Here is a 20190-nt window from a genome sequence, read left to right as displayed (position 1 = left end):
AACTGCTGCCCTCTGCGGCAAAGAAACGAAAGGTCCCATAATGAAAGGAGAAGCCCGTCCAGCTTATGAACGGGATCAAAACTCACTGAATGTAAGGTCAAAAAGGCCCTCCGCCTGCAGCATCGGATGGCTGGTTGTGATGCACGCACCATCGACCCGAGATGGCAGAGCCTCCGGGTAAAGACAGGGCACGCTGCAGACCCCCCAGTTGTGTGCCCGGGCTGCTTCTCAAACTGGCTCAGTTTCCCCATCTGTAAAATTGGGGTGGTGTACCTACCCTATATTCTAGGCATTAAGGACAGCTCTTAAAATGGCACCTGGCTCTCAGCGCTCGGCAGAGGTTAGCCTTTGCTAGTCCCGTTTTTCTGCTCATTTCAACACACCCAGCAAAGCAGCACCACTCACCCCTCGCCGCTGTCTGCAAGCAGGGGTGAATCTGCGGGGATAACGCAGGCCCCACCCCCGAGGTTGGCCCGGCCCACTTCGCGACAACCACGTGTGGACCACAGCGGCTTGGGATTTCTGACTATGACTTTTTAAAAGGTCAGAAACGGGGCGCCTGGGTGGCTCAGTTGGTTAAGCAACTGCCTTCGGCTCAGGTCATGATCCTGGAGTCCCGGGATCGAGTCCCGCATCGGGCTCCCTGCTCGGCAGGGAGTCTGCTTCTCCCTCTGACCCTCCTCCCTCTCGTGCTCTCTGTCTCTCATTCTCTCTGTCTCAAATAAATAAATAAAAATCTTTAAAAAATAAAATAAAATAAAAGGTCAGAAACGGGTTGCGGCTGTCTCCGTGGGTAGTTCCTCTCATTTCCACACCAAAGCCCTGGACGTGAATTCCGTCAAATGCAAAACTTGGTTTCCTCACTCCACCTGTTTCCTCCCCCGTGAAATGGGCAACTCCGCCGTCAGAGTCGTCTACCTTCTTGTCATTCAGTGTGGTCGGGGACCAGCAGCAGCCTGGGCTGAGAGTCTAAGAAATGCGGAGTCTCAGCCACCACCCCCAGACCTCTTGAGTTGGAATCTACGATTTAACGAGATCCCCCCAGGGAATTTGCGAGGACGTCACATTTTAAAAAGTCCTGCCCTGCCTCACAGGATTCTTGGAGTAACTAAAACGTAAAGTTCCCAGGACATGATTGACTTTACGTAAAGGTTACTCCTTCCCCTGACCTTCTTTCCTGCCCACAGAAAGGTAGGAACTCCACCCTCTCTGGAACACGCGATTGTTGTGAACCTGGGCCGGGGACGTAAAGGACAGCGCTTGCGCTTTGGATGCATAATGTGTCATCCTCACAGCGCCCCTCTGAAGGAGAAGCTACTGTCCCCACGATACAGACAAGGAAACAGATGCAGACGGCCCCGTGACTTGCCCAAGCTCTGAAGCTGAGGCAGGCTGGGCGATGCCCGAGCCCTCATTAGACCACCGCGCTCTCCTCCCTGCTGCGTCTCCCAGCCTGCGCCCCTTGGGACCCCAGGTCTGGTGCGCTGCCTGCTCCCAATCTCCACCATGGGCTTGTGTCCCCACGACTTCCATGGGCTGGGGAGGCGGCATCATCCTGCGGGATCTGGGCCCCCCGGGGCCACCCTGGGAAGTCTGGATACACACACCCCCCAAGCAGACAAGCCAGAACTTGAACAAAGAAACACCAAAATGTCACCAACTTGCAAATTCATGGGCAGTCAGGGCTGCCAGGTTGGCATTTTTAGCCCAGTGTCCTTTCTGCCCACTCTGCTTGCTTAAATCACTTCCTTCTGACTCCGTCACTCACGAGTGTAATCAGGGCAGTCCCTGGGACAGGGAATGTGACGCAAACGGTGACCCTTCCGGAACAGAAAGGCCAGTTGCCTCCGCGTTCCTGAAAGGAATTCCCCAGACACGCCTTGAGGACCTTGGTGGCTAGCGTCTCTGGAAGCACCTGCCTCCACTGCTCGAAATCTCATCTCCGGATTTGGGAGTCCCGGTTTCTTGTTGGGCACAAGTTCGGTCCCCTCCCAGGGACACCCCGGCCGTCTCCTGGCTGCTGGAGAGAGGCGGGCAGGGTCCCGCCACCCTCATCACAGGGAAGGATATATGGAGCCAAGGGCCAGGAGCGAGCAGGAAGCCCCACAGCAGAGCGGCTGCTAAAAATGTCGGGCAGATGCTGCACCGAGAACCGGATCTCGTTGCTGATGCGGCATCCCGGATGCACGTTCATTCGACCATTTTCATGCATATTTATTTGTTCCTTGTAAAAGCGGTATGACCACCTTCCAGAAACAAAAAGCAAGAAATCAGGGCGCCTGGGTGGCTCAGTTGGTTGGGCGACTGCCTTCGGCTCAGGTCATGATCCTGGAGTCCCGGGATCGAGTCCCACATCGGGCTCCCTGCTCAGCAGGGAGTCTGCTTCTCCCTCTGACCCTCCTCCCTCTCATGTGCTCTGTCTCATTCTCTCTCTCTCAAATAAATAAATAAAGGGCGCCTGGGTGGCTCAGTTGGTTGGGCGACTGCCTTCGGCTCAGGTCATGATCCTGGAGTCCCTGGATCGAGTCCCGCATCGGGCTCCCTGCTCGGCGGGGAGTCTGCTTCTCCCTCTGACCCTCCTCCCTCTCATGCTCTTGGTCTCTCATTCTCTCTCTCTCAAATAAATAAATAAAATCTTTAAAAAATAATAAAATAAAATAAAAATATTTTTTAAAAAAAGCAAGAAATCACCCACACACCTTGTGTTGAGGGTGCCCAGGACCATGCCACCCTCAGAGATTCACTAAAAGGACACCTGTCTTCAGCATGGGGTTGTATTCATGGCTCAGATGGATGTGCAGCGACGCGGCCAGGACACACAGCCAGATCCAAAGGCAAAACCCACAGATAAGAGTGTTTCCAACCGAATGTTTGTGTCCGCTCAAAGTGCATCTGTTGAAGACCTGCTCCCGCCCCCGTGCTTGGAGATGGGGGTCTTTGGGGGTTCAGGAGGGACGGGAATATATGAACTCATGATGGAGAAAGAACAGGATTCAGTTGGTTCCCGAACACAACGATCAGCACCAAAAGGCAGCCGTGCAGAGACCTTACTGAGAGGTACCAAGGGTGCTTCGTGGCTCTTCTGTGTGTGCAGCTGATGGGGCCCCTTGGCTGCCCTGGGTGAAGAGAAGGTTCTCTTTGCTCTGATCGGGTCCAGACCCAACTCTTCCCTGTCAGGCACCTATAGTCGTCCCCTTTGAGGTTCGTGGGCTGCAGTGCTCTGCCCTCGAGCACTCCTCCCTGGACCCTGGGCTCTGTCTGCACACGTCCTAGTAACATGGCATGTATGGGAGTTTGCTCCCAGTTCCCACCAACCCACCCCCCAGCCTGGGGGCGGGGTGCTCTCTGCCAAACATCTGCCCCGGGGATGCCTCTTCCTTCTTGTAATCACCCTGGACTTTTCCTGTCCTCCGTGGTTCCCCTGGCCCCTGAAATTCTAGGGGGATTCTGAAACCCACTGCTTTTGAATGGGAAGACCACCTTTCCAACCAGGTCTGTCTCCCTCAGGTTCCTTTAGTTGCAGGTAACAAAAGCCCCGTCTCCACGAGGAGTGCATAACCTGGACAGTCACATGGGGCCCCGGGGCTCTGCTGTCACTCCTCTTGGTTTTTCAAGCCCTGCTTCCAGCCGTGTGAGGCCCAGCCACAGTCTTGTCTTTGGGTTCTCTGACATACCCCCTGGTCCTTCCATTAAATCTCCTTTGGTAATTGGAATTTCCTGAATGGCTTTACACAGGACCAGCTACATAATGCGTGGGGTTCAGGGATGCGAGTGCATCCTCTCGTTCGAACATTTGTAGAACTCCAAGGAGCCCAGGAGGCCCCTACCCGCCTCCTCAAGGGAGACACAAGGTTGCTGGCCTCACCCAAGATTTCATCTCCTCTGTTCCAGGATCTGTCCCGCCGACAATTTCCGGGGACAGACACTGACTGGCCCGGCTTGGGTCAGGCATCCAGTCCTGATACAACCAGGTCTGGCTGAGGGGTCAGGGTCCCGCAGCACCAACCCAGCTTCCGTGCGGAAGCAGAAACCAGAGTCAGCAGTTGGCAAAGAACAAGCCTGCCTTGAAACTTGCAGCCAGACACATTCCATGGCCCCCTGGCTGCAGGGGCAGCCAGGGGCACACTGCTTAACCATTTCCTGCCCATCCCTCCCCGCTGAGAGCCTCCCTTCCTGGAGGGAGGTCCTCAACTCGACCTTGGGTCCCTTTCCAGCGGAGCTACTGATTTAGGGAAAATCTTACGGCCTCTTGTCATTTTCCTTCTCCTCTTGTTTAAAAACCAACCAACCAAAATGAACAAACAAAACCTCACAGCAGGCTGGGAGGATGAACTATACAGGTGTTTGTGAAAATGCTATTTGGAAAGAAGCCTCACATGCACTTGCTCGAGTACGCACGAGCGTGCCCCCCCCCCCCCCACACGAATGTGCGTTTCCTAAGACTCTCTAAGCAAGCTCTAGATCCTTGGCCCTTCAATGTCTGATCCTTAGTAACTCATTGCAAAGCATTCTTTGGGGGGCATTCAGAGTTCTGTGTGGGACAGATAGGGGCCTCTCCAAAGGAAGTAGATTAGCCTCTGGGAGATAAATCTTCTTCGCTTCCTTCCTCCCGGAGAGGATATGAGCAAAGTGCTCCAGCAGTCCTTGCCGGAACAAAGGCCCAGTGTCCAGCGAGGCGCCTCCACCCGACCTCTTCTGCATTATGAGTTGTAACCTCATGATCATTTCACAAAGCTTTCCAGGCTCTGCAGTGGCCACTGCCATCCTCGGGCTGTGGGCTGCAGGACACCCCTGGGTCCCTCCAGACTGCCGTCCTCCCCACGGCCCCCTCTCCGGCCCCAGGGGGACTGCCAACCCCCCAGCCATAAACGCAGCCAGGCCTCCTGCTGAGGCCACCCTGGCTGTCATCCAGGCCGGGGGGTGGGGAGAGCCTTCTTCATGACATTCTTCTGCTTCCCCTGGATGATCGCCCTGGGCAAGGGGACCCTGCCCTGCAGGAAGGCCAGGTACCCTGAGGGGATAATGAGCACAGGCTTTCAAACCCACCCAGTGCCCATTTCCTGGCTACCCCTCGGGAGGGTGACTTCCCAGCAACCCGCCTCTGTCTCCTTGTCTGCAGAAGGGGATGATGACAATAAGGCTGAGCTCCCAGGGGGGCCGAGAGGCTAAATGCGGTCACGTGTGCGGAGTGCTTGGCAGAGGGCCTGGGCCACAGCAAGTGTGGGATGAACTCTGGCCAGCAGCCGCCAAGGCAAAGGGAAACTCTGTGCCTACTCGTTCAAAGGCAGGAAAAACCTTTCGCCTTTCTTCTGCAGCCCCCCACCCCCCACCCCCCACCTGTCGCGGTGTTTTTAATTTATTATTTAATGATGCGCTCCCTGGGGCACAGGATGCTCTCGGACAAGTCGGTGGAGAGCAACAGTGATCACCGGGGAGGGCCAGCGAGCCGGTGGCTGCAGCGCGGGCCGGGAGGCAGGGAGGTGCCGGCAGGCAGGGCCACCAAGCCCCCCACCCGTGCTCTGCTGTCCCCATCGCATTTCACTTACGAAACACAAACGCAAAGATAAAATCATCAAGACTTTCAAGATAGCTGCCACAGAGCATTAAATCCCACCGGGAATGAAACCCCAGCAGGGGGCCAAACACCTACCGTGACACCAGCCCTGACTGTGGCCGTGCTTTCGCTTTATCTGTCCACCCCCCCCCCCCGATTCTTTGATTCCAGAAAGTCATTCATTGGATAAACAGCTCCTGACCCTGTGGCAATATCTAGTACAGCTGGACTCAGATGCACACGAGCCATTCCACTCCTCGGTACACACACAGCAGGACGGGTACACGTGTAAGAACTTGTACTGGAATGTTCTCAGCAGCACGACTCACCCTGGAAATGACCCCAATGCCCATCAACGATAGAATGGTGAGAAAAAAAAATGCGGTCTATCCATAGGACAGAAAACCACCCAGCACAAAGGAGGGCTTACAAGTGCACAGGGCAACAGGGCTGGGTCCCACGAATGTCACGCCGCGTCAGGGGAACCGGACACAAAAGAGCACGCGGTGTGCGTGTGTGTGCGCGTGCATGTGTGTGCTTGGCACACAAAACAGGACAATGAATCCACACTTTGAGAAGTCAGGATAATGCTTACCGTTGCAGGGGGCCTCAGGGAGGCACGAGGTGGGGCTGGTAACGTGGCGCTCAATGCCAACAACGTGATCCGCGCTGCTCTGTGTATATTCTATCAACAGAAAGTAAAAGTAAAATGTAGCAGCCTTTCCCAGAGGGGATGACTTAGGGGGTCAAGGAGCTGACTCAGGGCAGCCCCCCAAGTCCTAGCTTTCCTTTGTCTCCTGTTTGGCTCCTCACACTAGATGCGATTTCACAACACTCACAACACCTCTTAGGGTACAATAATGGTGAGAGAGAGCCAGTGGGCTCAATACCATGAAGTACAGTATCTGGGCATCCTCTTGGTTTGATTCATGGCCCCCCGCAGAGGTTCAGCCAACATTAGATGAGCACCTACTATGTGCCAGGTGCTGCGGACACAAGGATAAGGACATCTCTGTCCTCAAAGAGCTCAGGGTCTGGTGACAGTCAGAGGGATGACTCTTCCTGTAGAGTTGAGTGTGTTAGGTGCTCCCCAGGGGGACTCGGGAAGATGGGAAGGCCGGCACGGTTCTAGGGGCCAGTGGGGAACGCGGTGGGGAGTACCCCAGCAGCTCTGATCCGTTAGGCCTCAATCTGTGATGGGATCAAGAGCCATGATGAGCCAAAACCAGGGGTCCTGTTGCTCTACTTCTTTCTGACTTATGGCATGGAAAGAGTCACATGAGAGCAAAGTTTAGCTCCAAGAGTGCTCGTTGCAGCATTGGATAAATAGTGAAAACATCAGAAATAATCTGTGTTTCTGACAATGGAAGATTGGTCCAAAGAGGGACAGAAAAGCAAAATGAGGGAATGTTGTGCGGTCACTGGAGTAAAGCTGGGGAGGACCTCAGAGTGGCCCAGGGACCGTGGACAAGCAGAGACTACCCTGCACATGCCAGGTACCTAGACTACCTAGCACAATGAGCTAGCCTACCAGGTCCAAGGCCGCAGACAGAAGACACGAGCCCTCTGGGTCAGAGGAAGGGTTCATGACTCACAGCCCCACAGCAACCCGAGCTTCAGGTCTGCATCTGTCCCCTTTGCCCCAGGCCCCTGGGGGGCGATGAGAAGTGGCCGAGCATGCTCCTCCCCACAGAGGAACCCTGAGCTCAGGAAACCCAAGCCTCTTCTGCTGCAGGAAGCCTGCCTGACCTCTGTCCTGGAGTGAGACTCTGTGTCGTGGTGGGCAGAAAACCACACTGCCTTTGGCTATAGGAGGAAGACGCTACATCTAACAAGGCCCTTTGCTACACAAACATCCTTAAAAAGAGAGTCGGTGCTTCTGCTTGCCAGACATCCAGACACCTGAGAGCACCACGGAGAACTATGCCCCAAAAATGACACAGAGAAACTGGGGGGGTCGCCGAGAAATGGTTTACAAAACCACCCCCTTGTCACGCATGACCTTGAGTTCTGGGGATACACACATGCATATTATAGAAGCACAAAGCCTTGCACAACCTCTGAGGCAGGTGCGATGTATTATCCCCATTTCCCAGATGAAGCTAAGTGAGGCCTGGAGAGGTCACGCCGTGGGCAATCAGCACAGCTGGATTCTGAATCCAAGCGGCGTGGCCACAGACTTCATGCCCTTAAAACCACTTTCTGGGGCGCCTGGGTGGCTCAGTCGGTGAAGCGTCTGCCTTCGGCTCAGGTCATGATCCCAGGGTCCTGGACTGAGCCCGGAATCGGGCTCCCTGCTCAGCGGGGAGTCTGCTTCTCCTTCTGCCCCTCCCCCTGCTTGTGCTCTCGCTCTCAAATAAATAAAATCTTAAAAAAAAAGAGAGAGAACACCACTTTCCTCTATGCCTCATTATTACAGGACAAAAAGCTCCCTCTCCCCGAAAAATCAAATGCAGCTAAAACCACTTGTAGCTGGATAGGAAGACCATGTAATAACATGCAAACGCTCAGGATTCAGTCAAAAAGGCAGGCTAATTTACGTACAACGGTACCGCAAATCTATAAGAAACGCGTACACACACGGAGGGCAGCGCTAACACGATCTACAAGGCTACCGAGGTGCTCACTCTCAGGCACCGAACTCCCCAAGATGTGTTTTTCTGTGCTCTGTTTTCTGAATGTTCTACAATAGTTACAATTCTTGTATAATGAAAAAAGTTACACACATTTAAGATGATAAAGCACAAATGAGGCTGATTGGAAGCTATGAGGGATAAGGGAGGTCAAGTCCAACCCAGTCCAGACAGGATTCACCACTTGGCTGAATCCTGGTGTATTTATTAATTCATTAAGCTTTTATTATTTTTTTAAAGATTTACTCATTTGCGAGAGAGAGCGAATGCACACGTGCACAAGTCGGGGGAGGGGTGGAGGGAGAGAATCTCAAGCAGGCTCCCCACCGAGCGCAGAGCCCTATACAGGGCTCGATCCCAGGACCCCCAGATCATGACCTGAACCAAAAACAAGAGTCAGACGTTTAAAAACCGACTGAGCCACCCAGGTGCCCCTTAAGATCTTACTTTTAAGTAATTTCTATACCCAACATGGGGCTCGAACGCACAGCCCTAAGATCAAGAGTCACATGCTCTACTAAGCCAGCCAGGCACCCCAACTGAATCCTTGTTTAAACAGATATTCAGGGCGCCTGGGTGGCTCAGTTGGTTAAGCGACTGCCTTCGGCTCAGGTCATGATCCTGGAGTCCCGGGATCGAGTCCCGCATTGGGCTCCCTGCTCAGCGGGGGGTCTGCTTCTCCCTCTGACCCTCTTCCCTCTCGTGCTCTCTCTCATTCTCTCTCAAATAAATAAATAAAATCTTTAAAAACAAAACCAAACAGATATTCATTGCTTTCTGTCACTGGAAAATAAGGAGATTTCAGATAAAATCCATGTTTCTCGGAATGCTTGCCTTGCTCTGACCCAGGAGTCCCACCGCTGGGGTAGATTCGGTAGCAATGTGCATACGTGCCCCCCAAAAGGTGTGGGCTAGAATCCTCAGGGCAGCCCTACCCATTCCAGCCCCCACCCCAAGGGACCACCCAACACCCATCGAGGTAGAAAGACTGAACATACGCGGTGTATTCACACCATGAACTACAGTACAGAAGCTGACCGTGAATGATTTACAACTACGCCCACAACCTGTATGAGTTTCAGCTAGAATGCGGGGGTGGGGGCAAGAAACCAGACGCCAGAGTACACCCTGCGTGCAAGGTGTCAGCCTAAGTGTCAAAGCCACCGTGGGTGCTAGAGGTCAGGACCTGGGGGGGGGGGGGGGGGGGGTGGGGGCGACAGTGATGGCAGGGGGTGGGGATAAGGTGCACTTGAACACCTTTTTTGGGCATGAATGTTGTACTTTAAAAACCTCAAAATGACAAAGCCAGTATGATAAAAAAAATCTTAACATTTAAAAAAAAATCCAAAGTTGTGGTTTCTTTCAAAAAATCCGATGTTCTAGAAACCCGAACGCTCGTTTGTTCTCAGTGGTAAGGGGAGGCTGGCTGTGCCCCGGGCCCCCAGAGCTCACTTAGCCCAAGCACCACCTCCCTGGCACTGGGGCTCTGAGAGAGGATGCGGTTTGCCTGAGGCCCCACACAGCCACGTGGGGGACAGAGCAGTGGCTGAAACCCAATTTCAGGGCCCTCAGGCCATCTTCCCATGCAGGTTAATGTCATTTGGGCTGGAGGGAGGAAATGTCACCTTCAAGCTGACGCTGAAGTCTTCCTACGACCACAGCGACGGGGACCAGCTGGCCCTTCCCCTCTGGGGGCTAATTCCGTACACGGCCAGGGACAGGGCATTGTTTCAAGTCGTACTGCTCTCAATTTTTCTCTCCTTTTTAAAGCAACTGGGACCCACTGGGAAAGGAGTACTGGCCCCCAGGGTGAGTTCTAAGCAGAAAGGTGACGGCAGCCGAGAGCAGAAGCCCTGGGTACCCTTCCCAAGATCCAGGAGACCTGGGGACATTCATGCAGGCCAGTGAATCACAGCAACACAGAAATGGAAAATCTGGGGTTCAGCTCCCTCCACAACCTGGGCCCTCTTACTGCAACCAGTTTCCTGGGGGTGACTTCTGGGAGCAAAGCTGATGCCTGCAATCCCACCACGGAAGTTTCCATCCCTGCGGCCTTTGCTCTTCCCCCGAAGGGCCCTGCTTTGCTACTACCGGTCCTTGGCACCTCGCTGTGGAAACCTTGCTGACGGCAGGTTTTCCAAGGTGGAAGGAAGAGCCCTCATAGACGGCTAGACACCTGAGATCTGAAGGTCGGGGTCGGGGAAGAACAGGACAGTGGGGAGCAGGGAAGGCTCTAGTCCCCTCCACGAACGCGTGTTACGCACTTTCTGTGCTCGGGTGCAGTCCTTGCCCTCCGGAGATGGACAATGAACCAGGATGGAGTGGCGCATAAATGTCCTGGGCACGCAGAAGAGAGAGCAAGCTACCCAGATGCGAAGAGGGTTCAAGTCGCTTCCTCTGGCCAAGCCTCAGTTTCCTTATCTGCACAGTGTGGGTGACAGGAGTGCCTGCAGAGGAGGATGGTCATGGAGATGGGAGAAGAAAATCAGATAAAGCACTAAGCATAGTGCCTGCCATGCAGAAGGTGCTCAATAAATGCCAGGGGGGAGGGGGTCTCACCGTTGCCCATGGGGCTGGCCCCGGCCTGGTCGTTCTCAGCCAGTCTCACAGCTGAGTGTCGTTGGCCCAGACACTGGCAAGCTGCTTCGCCCTCCCTCCCTGGGGAACTCGGTTCCCCAGCCCCGAGCTCTAGGAGGGCAGGACCTTGCTGCTTACCTCCCCGGTGGGTCCCCAGCACTGATAAGGCCTGCACTGGTGACTGAACACATGCATCTTTGAAGTCCAGCTCAAAGGGCGCCTCCCCTCTGGAGCCTCTGCCTGCCCCTCCATGGGCTCTGGTAGCCCCTGTATCCCTCGTGAGCACATCAAGGGCAGGAGCAGGGTTTTCTCCTCCACCCAGCACCCGGTACTGAGTGTGGGCTCAGTCGGAACCTGCCAGAAGGAATCGATAATGGAATACTACTCAGCCATCAAAAAGAATGAAATCTTGCCATTTGCAACAACGTGGATGGAGCTAGAGGGTATCAAGCAAAGCCAAACAAGTCAATCCGAGAAAAACAATGATCATATGATCTCACTCATATGTGGAATTTAAGAAACAAAAGAGAGGAGCATAGGGGGAGGGAGGGAAAAATAAAACAAGATGAAATCAGAGAGGGAGACAAACCATTAGAGACTCTTAAGCATAGGAAACAAACTGAGGGTTGCTGGAGGGGAGGGAGTGGGGGATGGGGTAACGGGAAGATGGGCATTAACATGTGATGGAACGAGCACTGGGTGTTATACAAGACTGATGAGTCACAGACCTATACCTCTGAAACCAATAATACATTATATGTTAATTAATTGAATTTAAAAAAAAATACACAGGTGGACCGAGCAAAGACTGGGAGAGCAGGTGGTGGGAGTGAACGAGGAGGTAAAGGATCTGCTGACAGATCCAAACGCTGAGCCTCCTGTGGCCACAGGGGAGGCCTTGCTTCCTGGTTCCTCCCTGCCCCTCCCCCCAACCAGAAAAAACAAGGGGGTCCTCCCTGCCTCCTGGCTTTGCGGGGACCATTCCAGCTCAGAGGAGCCATGTGAAGAGCTGGCTGGCCAGGCAAGCTCCATCCTCTCCTGGGTCAGAGCAGGAGGGGATCCCTGAGGACATGGGCCGGGAGCCTGGTGGCTAAGGGATGGAGCGAGCCGCCTGAGGCGCCCTCCCCCTAACTTCAGGCTGTAGGTGGGGTCCTGGCGAGGGGTCTGCCAACCCATCAGCGAACAGAATTTAAACATGGGTCCAATGTATAGTTGCTACTTCACAAATTCACATAAATGCAGTTATAAGGAATAAAACCTGCTCCTCTCCCATTGCTGTCTTAACTCTGCAGCAACCTTTTGTCCTTGGGCATTTTCTGAATCACCAGATGATAGACAGCATGGGCGGGGGCTCAGTCCTCGAGCCCACCCAGCCTACCTCCCGGTGACCGTGCCTCCAGGTCCCAGAGGAGCAGACCTCGGCCACTGGACATGCACCTTGCAAGTCAGCTGCTCTGGCTGCAGCTGATTGGACCAAGGGTGGTCACCTGACTCAACCTGGGCCAATCAGACGCTTCCTCTTAGCACGTGCCTCCTCCAGGCTGTGTCCTGGATTTGGGGCTCATCAATTTAGGTGCTGAGGGCAGCCATCTGCCTCCTGGATGGGGAGTGAGCAGATTGGCAGTGAAGGAAGACGGAGAAGGGTCTCTGAGGGCCTTCCATCTGGCTCTCACTCCTTCCTGAGACCCTGCTGCCCTTGGTCAGTAGGAATCCCCCATGCATCTTTCCATGGTCTCCCCTTTCCCCTTCAGCAGGCAAGGTGGGCCCTAACAACGTTAACAACTGCACCACACTTCCCAGGTTGGCATGAAGTAGGTGGCTTGCATTTGAAAGGGTCCAGAACTAATGGTCTAGGCTGCAGGAAACCCCACACTTGTGTAATTCAAAGTGATTGTGTGTTAAAGCAACATCAGAGGAGATCTGACTTCTATGCGTAACAGGAATCTTGAAAAATAGACCAGGAAGGGGCATATTTATCCCTCCTTCTAAAGACAGCGTTTAATAGCCTCCTTTAAAAAGAAAAAAAAATCAACCAGGCACTCTCTTTAATTGGGCAGATCTCCCTAACAAAATCATGAGAGCAACATGTTCCTCAGCCCTTCCCATATGTCAAAAGATCTTGTTACTTTTCTCTCTGAGGCGCTTGCCATCAAAAAAGAAACATGCAAAAAAAAAAGAGAGAAACAGATGCTGTAATAGATAGAAAATCTGGAAGGAGTGGCTAGACCGAAGAGGCCACTTGTATTTGGGTTGGGATATGAGGGCCGGGGTCAGAGAGAAGCAGGGAGGGGTGAACCATGGGAGTTCCTAGTTTGCTGTGTGGCCTTGGACAAGATTCTCCCGTCTCTGGGCCTTTTTGGTGAAATGAGCTGGACTCCGGTATGCTCAGCTCCCTTCTGTGGGGGCTTTGTAGACCCAGAGAGGGCCATCCTTGCCCGAGGGCTCCCTCCTGGGCACCCACAGATGGCCCTGGACCCCCTCACATGCAATGCAGCCAAGAAAGCAAAAGAGCAAAGGACTAAGAGCTCTGTCCCAGTCCTCCTTGGTGCCTCTTACTAAAGCCGTTACTTCTGACCATTTACCAGGGAAGCTGTCTCCATCATCCCCTGGACGCAAAGCCTTGGACCCACCTAGAGCTTTTTAAATGTGGATTCATTCCAATTAAAATTGGAAAATTTCACATAGGATCCAGGTTTCTGACTCTTCTTGAAATATTGGATGATCTGGCAAAACGGAGGCTCACCCCTAACATGGTGAAGTTCGCTGAGCTAGGTGGTGGCTGTCACTTGGGAGGGAGCACCTGCTCTGCATGACACTGCAGTCTACACAGGAGGGACCACGCATTCTGAACTGCCTGGGACGTGCGTCTTTCAGTTTTAAAACCAGATAGCCCGAAGGCCAAACCTGGGCGGTTGGTGACCCTTGTCCCCACCCAGACCATATGCTCATTTGTGCTCCCTGTCTGGCCCTGGAATTGGAGTTTGGGGGGCCCCCTGTTAATGATATGTTAATGATATGTTAATAATACATTGGTCATACACTGCCCCCCGTTCTTTTGCCACTCTAGCCCCTGACCCTGTTGCATGTGATGCCCCCACCTGCTCTCCACCCCGGACACCCGCTTTGTTCTTGCCTGGTAGCCAAGACCACTCTGCCCACCTGTAAGGGAAGGAAGTGCGGAGGCCCGGTGCTCCTGAGAGCAGCTGTGAGCCGGTCTGAGGGAGCAGAGGGCCGGCAGCGGCTGCCTTGACCTTAGGGGAAAAAGACACACGGGGTGGCCTCCAGGGTCCCCCGTGGGACTGAGTGCCTACTGCTTATGGTGATCACAACCCTCCCATCACAGCTCCTTCCCTCCTGACTCACCTCGACTCTCCTGCTCATGTATCTTGGACCACATTTATCATTTATCCCTCCAATATACATTTATCCCTCCTTCTAAAGACAGCGTTTAATAGCCTCCTTTAAAAAGAAAAAAAATCTTTTTTTTTCTGGTTTAAAAAAAAAAAAGATAAATGTATCTTGGTTCGAAAACCCAAATTAAGCCCACTGCGCAATCGCCAGCACACGGAGCGGCACTCAGAAAAGCCTTTTTGAGCAAATCCGTGAAGCAGCGGGTTTCCCGACGTATGTGAAGTCTTCCTGATGGCTGAGAGGGGCACCCGTGGGCCCAGAGTCAGACCTGGACTCCAGCACGTCTGTGTCACTTGCCAGGGTCCGTTACTGCCCCTCTGAGCCTCAGGTCCCTCATCTGTGAAATGGGAATACCCCTCACTGGCCCCACAGCGTGGTTGGGAGGCCGAGGGGGGCGTTTCCGCTGATGTTACTGGCATCTCCTCTACCCAGACCTGAGGACCCCCCCACCCAGTCTCACATTGAGACTGTCAGCACCACGAGGGGCAGATGCCTGGGGGCTCAGGCCTGTTCTGTCCAGTGCACAAGAGGACGTACCCACCAGACAGAGCCGGTCCTCCTTCCAGGTGAGAAAGGCCTGGCAGACAAGCTGTCTGAAATTGACTCCGTGTGAATATTTTCCACCAACCACTGCAGAAGCAGAGTTCTGATAGAACATCCTGGAATAGTTCCTGGATCTCGGGGAAAGAGCCAGGCAGAGGCAGGCAATCTGTGTTCAATAGCTCAGCGCTGGAGGCCTGAGTTCTCCCTCTCCAGCGAGGGTTAGCTGCTGCGGGGAAACTAGACATCAGAGTGGTGGAGGCACTGTGTGTGTCTCGGTGGCTAGCACCCACCCCAGCCTCCATCACTCTCTATCCTGGCTACACTGGCCCAGTGAAAGCTCCCAGTGCAGAGCCTGCCTTTGTACCACAGGGCCTTTGCATAACCTAGTGGTTTCCTATTTCTCCTTACAAAGTTTGGGAGTCCCTAGGCCTCCTCACTTCTGATACCAACTGCAAGTGTTTGGGGGCCCCCAAGATCACCCTCAGATTTGATAATTTGCTAGAAGGACTCAGAAAAGCCATTATACTCATACCATTACCATTGCCTACAATGAAAAGATACAGACGAAAATCAGCAGAGGGAAGAGGTGCATAGGGCAGAGCATCCCCTCGTCCCCTCTCAAAGGAACTGTGTGGAGAGCACTTATTTCTCCCAGCACTGATAGGCAACAACATGCCGGGACTATTGCCAGACAGAGATGCTCACCGGAGCCTTGATGCCCAGCTTTACTGGGGCTCGGTGATGGGGGGGCATGGCTGACCACCTGCCCGGCTAACCTGAGTCTCCAGCCCCTGCAGAGGTCTCCAGTGGAGACTGTGCACCCCCCCACCATAAATCACATTTTTGCATAAATTATACACAGTGGCCCCAGGCTCCCGAGAAAGACTCTCTTATCAAGCAGGACATTCTGAGGGTGTTAAGGTCACCTCCCAGGACAAAAGCCAATTTGGTCAAGGATAATCCTTTGCACTGTTCTCACAAATAACCACACACACAGTGGATTAACATTTACCCTGGAGTCTGAAGTTTGAAAAGAATCTTATGGGGCTAAAATTAAGGTGTCGGCAGGGCTGGTTCCTTCAGAGGCTCCAGGGGAGAAGCCACCCCCACCTTTCTGACTCCTAGAGGTACCAACATTCCTCGGCATTCCTCCGCTCACGGCCACATCCCTCCATCCCTACAGCTCCCCCCTCCAAAGCCGCATATCCCTTTGCCTCCCTGTTACAAGGACCCTTGTGGGTACACTAGGTCCCACGTGGAGAATGGGGGACTAGGAGAATGGGTTACACTAGGTCCCACCCGGACATGGGGATGTCAAGAGTCTCACTCACACCCACAGAGTCCCTTTGGGCAGAGCAAATAACATTCACAGTGTCAGGGATCAGGCCTGGACGTCTCAGGGGCCATTATTCAGCTGACCACAGTTCTCCCCCAAATGCCCCCGTCTTTCCCGGAGGACGGATCCTCAGCCTTGCGATTTCAGCCTAACCTTCATCCTCCACGGGGGGCTTTTCAGAAATTTGAGGTCAGGGTGTGGAGTTGGAGGATTTCCCTGTAATTTCTCTCTTGTCAGTTTCCCCGAGCCGCAGTCAGCAGGCTGGCCCTACGATGTGATGTGATGTCAGCAATTTAGCCCAGCACATCTGAGGGGTGCAATCAACCCTGGTTCTGGGCCTGCCTTCACTTCGCCCCCCAACCCTGCAGCGGGAGCTTTGTAAACCAGCAGAGCTGAATGGCCCAGTGAGCCCATGCATCTCACAGACCTCCTCATCCAAGGCCACCCTGACAGATTTTCTCATTTCCAGGCACGACCTAGAGTGGATTTCTCAATCTCCTTGTTTTCTATTTACCTATCAATAAGATCTTGAAGGCATGTGCATAGATCCAAATTTGAGGATGAATTTGAGCTGGCATCATTGTTTAAAAGTCAAAGCCAGAATGTGCAACTCGGACATCTAAAAATAAATACGCTGATCTCCCCGAGTCCCCTGCTTGTGGCCACCAGCCCCAGCCCCCCTACCGGTATGAACCTCTACACTGCGAAGTGCTTTGGAATCTTTTCTCCAAAGGAGGGCATACCCTTCCCGTGTAAGTAAACCCAGGGAAGCCCATCTGAGCTGACTCTGTTGTCTGCAACACAGCAATAAGTACTGTTTCTTAGTTCATATTTTTAAAAATCAACCTCCAGCAGCTTGTCTCTTCTTAGCTTTGGGAAAAATGCATGACATTTGGGTTTTGACAAGCCGTGTAGTTGAGCGATGAACAAGGCAGACAGTGCATTCAGAATGTCTAGGGTGACAGCCTGGGTCCGATACACCTGCGCGATTTGGGGCGAGTTACTTACACTTCCCGGATCTCCGTGTCCACATCTGTAGAATGGGACCGAACCATCACAGCAGCTACTGCCCAGGGCGGTTGGAAGGATTAAACGAGTTAATCCCTGTAAAGAGCTTAGAATAGCTCTGGGCACGCAGAGGTGGGCTGGCCAAGGTGTTTCCAGCTGCCTGTGAGGGAAGCCCTGATGTTTGCTGATGCCCAGTGTCCCTGGTGCAAATACCTCCATCACGGCTGGTTGCAAGCTACAATGTGAGGTCACCAAACGTGGAGTTGGGAGGGGGTGAGCACCGCTGGATCGTGTAAACCGGTTCTAGCCGGCTCCAGCACACCACTAAGTGCAGAGGCCCCCGGGGAGTGTTCGTTAGTCCGGGGTGTCAAGTGCGGTCCCAGACCACCTGAGGCCTTGTTAGCAATGTAGATCCTCGGGGCCCCCTGGGTCAGAAATGCTGGGGGTGGGCCCAGCCATCTGCATTGTAACACGCCCTGCAGGTGGTTCTGCACATGCTCAGGTGTCAGACGTGCTGAGCGAAGTGTGAGCCTCGGTCTGTGTGTGTTTTAATACATTCCAGTGACTATGTAGCAATTAACATAACAATTGTTCCTCCTTGTGCCCTGACATCACTGCCCCAAGTCGCCAGTCTCATATCTATCACGTTCAGGAAGACTGACCTCATCCCAAGGGGACACTGAGTGCCAGAGAAGCGAAGGGACAACCTCAGGGCCACACAGCGTGAGCTGGGCAGATGGGCTGGCCGTCCCCTTCGTGCGGCCCTCAGTCGGCAGATGGAGTCGTGGGGCCTCCTCCCTGGGCCAGCCGGGGCCCCAGGGGAAGGGACCGTCAGGTCATCCCAGGGTGGAAATCAGAAACCCTGAAACAGGAGCCCAGAAGCAGCGTTTCAGAGGGGAACCCCAGGGCACCGTGAAAGTGGCCTCTGGAGTGAGCCGTTCCTTTTTCAACGGAAAGGGCGCATCATAAATAATTAAATAGCTATCTTGTCCTGTCTTTACAATGGGTTCCCCGGGGTTCCCAGAGCATTTGCGGATGTGGAGATGTGGATCATCACTGCCAGGGGTCCCCAAGATCAGGTCCTCACCACCAGGGGTGCCCAAGGTCGGGTCCTCACCTCTAAGGGTCCCGAGGGGGCAACACTTATCCCAAGTAGCATCTGTACCTTCTTCCTCCTGAAGTCCAGGTTTCACCACTCGGCTTTGGGATCCCAGGCAAATAGCTTCTGAGCCTCCATATTTTCCAATCCCGCCGCCCTCACAGATGAGCACGGTGTATGCTTGTCACAAACATCGCAGGCCCTCGGTTAAAATGGTAGCCACTCTTGCATGGGAAGCGTTCTCGCTCCCCTTCCCCAACCCCCCCCCCAAGTTTCCCATGTCAGCATGGAGGTTTGGCGGCCCCCCAGGCTGCATGGGAGGCCCCGAGCTAGCGCTTTCCCACACAGAAATGAAGCCTGAGAGCCTAAGTTAATGTGACTGCAGACTTTCGGGCCTAATGGCCATTGTCAAGAAGAGCCTTTTAGAAAAACTTTCAAGCCCGAGCCAGGTTTTAAGGCCCCTGTGGGCTTGTTAAAGCCAGCATTTTCCCCCACAGCCAGGCAGCCCCAGGGAGGGCAGCCCACACAGCGCCCCCCCCAGAACTCTCCAGCACTCCCTTGGGGCGGGTGGACCCCTCCCTGCTCCCTGACAGCTGTCGTGCGTGCCCCCAACCTGCTCCCAAAGGCCTGGTCGGGTGGGTGGGGGTTTTCTCTCCCTCTTTCAGCCCAGGAACAGCCCCAGCCCCCAAGGCCAACTCAGCACAATGCACCAGGCTGGGGAGGTCAGAGCCCTCCCACAGCATCTGCTCCTGGTGAGCATAAATCCAGCGAATCCTGGGGGGGAGGGGGGCATCTCCATGTCATGCGGGGTGGGGGTGCTGGGCCCAAAGGAGGCCTCGAGATGCTCCTCGGGGAAAGCAACACACACAGGCTTGCTTTTCCTTAGATGCTCTGTAGCGCTATGGTAACAGCCAGTGACACAGGCAGCCGGAGAGAATGTTCTAGAATCTCTAAAGAGCCTGGCAGGAGCGAGCTGGGCCTGGAGACCGAGCTGGGGGTGTCTGTCCGGGGCATTCCCGCACCTCTTGCTCCCTTGGCAAAGGAGCCAGCCTGTGGGGCAAAGGGCTCCCTGCCCCCCGCCGCCCCCCGCCGCTCCACGCTGTCCAGAACAACTAGAATGTGCTTTCTGGAAAAGATGCTGGTGCCTCTTCCTTAAATATCCAAATCTGGGGCCTCTTTTGAAAATCAAAAGGTCTGAGAACACAGGACCACCACCATGTGGGGCGAGAGCTGCCCTCTGAAGCAGGGCACGACCTCTTCCCTGGCCACCGTCCCCACCTCTCCGTGCTGTCCCCTTGGCACTCAGCCTCCTTCCCTGCCCCCTGCCCCTGCCCAGAGAGGGCACAGGAGGGCCAGATGAGATGCAGGCGGCTCTCCCAGTTAGGAGCCACAGACCGCGGAACGAGGAAGGCAGGGAGGGCTCGGAGGGTCAGGGATGCGCTCATCTGCTGTTTGTTGAGCCCCTCACACAAGTCGGAGCTTGAGGAGCAGACAGCCTGTGATTCTGTCCACGTGCATATCCTGCCTCAGAGCAGTTGAAATAAATACCCGTTTGCATATCCGACCTGCAAAAAGCAAAAAGATTCATAAGAGTGAGAAAGCAGAGTTGGCTGCCTTGCACTGGGGGGTGGGGAGGCACTGGGGGTAGAGAGAGGCTGCTTAATGGGTAGGAGGTGTTCTTTTGGGGTGATGGAAATTTCTGGAACTAGACAGTGCTGGTCGTTGCATACTGTTGTGAATGTATGTAATGCCACTGAATTGTTCACTTTAAAATGGTTAAAATGGTAGATTTTATGTTATGTGTATTTTACCTCAATAAAAGAAAAAAGGCATCCTCTCCAGGGCTGGGGGGGTGTGGGAAAAGGGGGGCGTGCAGACAAGCACAGGGCTTCCCCAGGGTGCGCTTCCTCGTGGCTTTATAACTGAGATCCTCATCTTCTTGCTGCCCATAGGCCAGGAGCCTCTCTCAGCCACCCGCCCCCCAGCAATGGAACATCTCCCTCACACCAAACCCTCTCACACTTTGAAT

General features: G+C 54.0%; 1 protein-coding gene across 1 annotated transcript in view; it reads right to left on the bottom strand.

The window, feature by feature from the left end:
* MEAK7 (MTOR associated protein, eak-7 homolog) overlaps positions 1-18395 on the bottom strand; it is a 55957-nt gene extending 37562 nt beyond the window's left edge. The window contains exons 1-4 of the mRNA XM_035024676.1: positions 17725-18395; positions 10903-11118; positions 10452-10634; positions 6150-6239 (exon numbers count right to left, since the gene is read on the bottom strand). Of these exons, the coding sequence (XP_034880567.1) occupies positions 6150-6239; positions 10452-10517 (156 nt within the window). The 5' untranslated portion in view covers positions 10518-10634; positions 10903-11118; positions 17725-18395. The remainder of the gene's footprint in view (positions 1-6149; positions 6240-10451; positions 10635-10902; positions 11119-17724) is intronic.
* Positions 18396-20190: the final 1795 nt, after the last annotated feature.

The sequence above is a fragment of the Mirounga leonina genome, unplaced genomic scaffold (genome assembly GCF_011800145.1).
Source record: "Mirounga leonina isolate KUSES-001 unplaced genomic scaffold, KU_Mleo_1.0 Mir_180, whole genome shotgun sequence".
Lineage (NCBI taxonomy): Eukaryota > Metazoa > Chordata > Mammalia > Carnivora > Phocidae > Mirounga > Mirounga leonina.
Note: the sequence above shows the minus strand (reverse complement) of the source record. Positions and strands in the feature narration are given on the sequence as shown.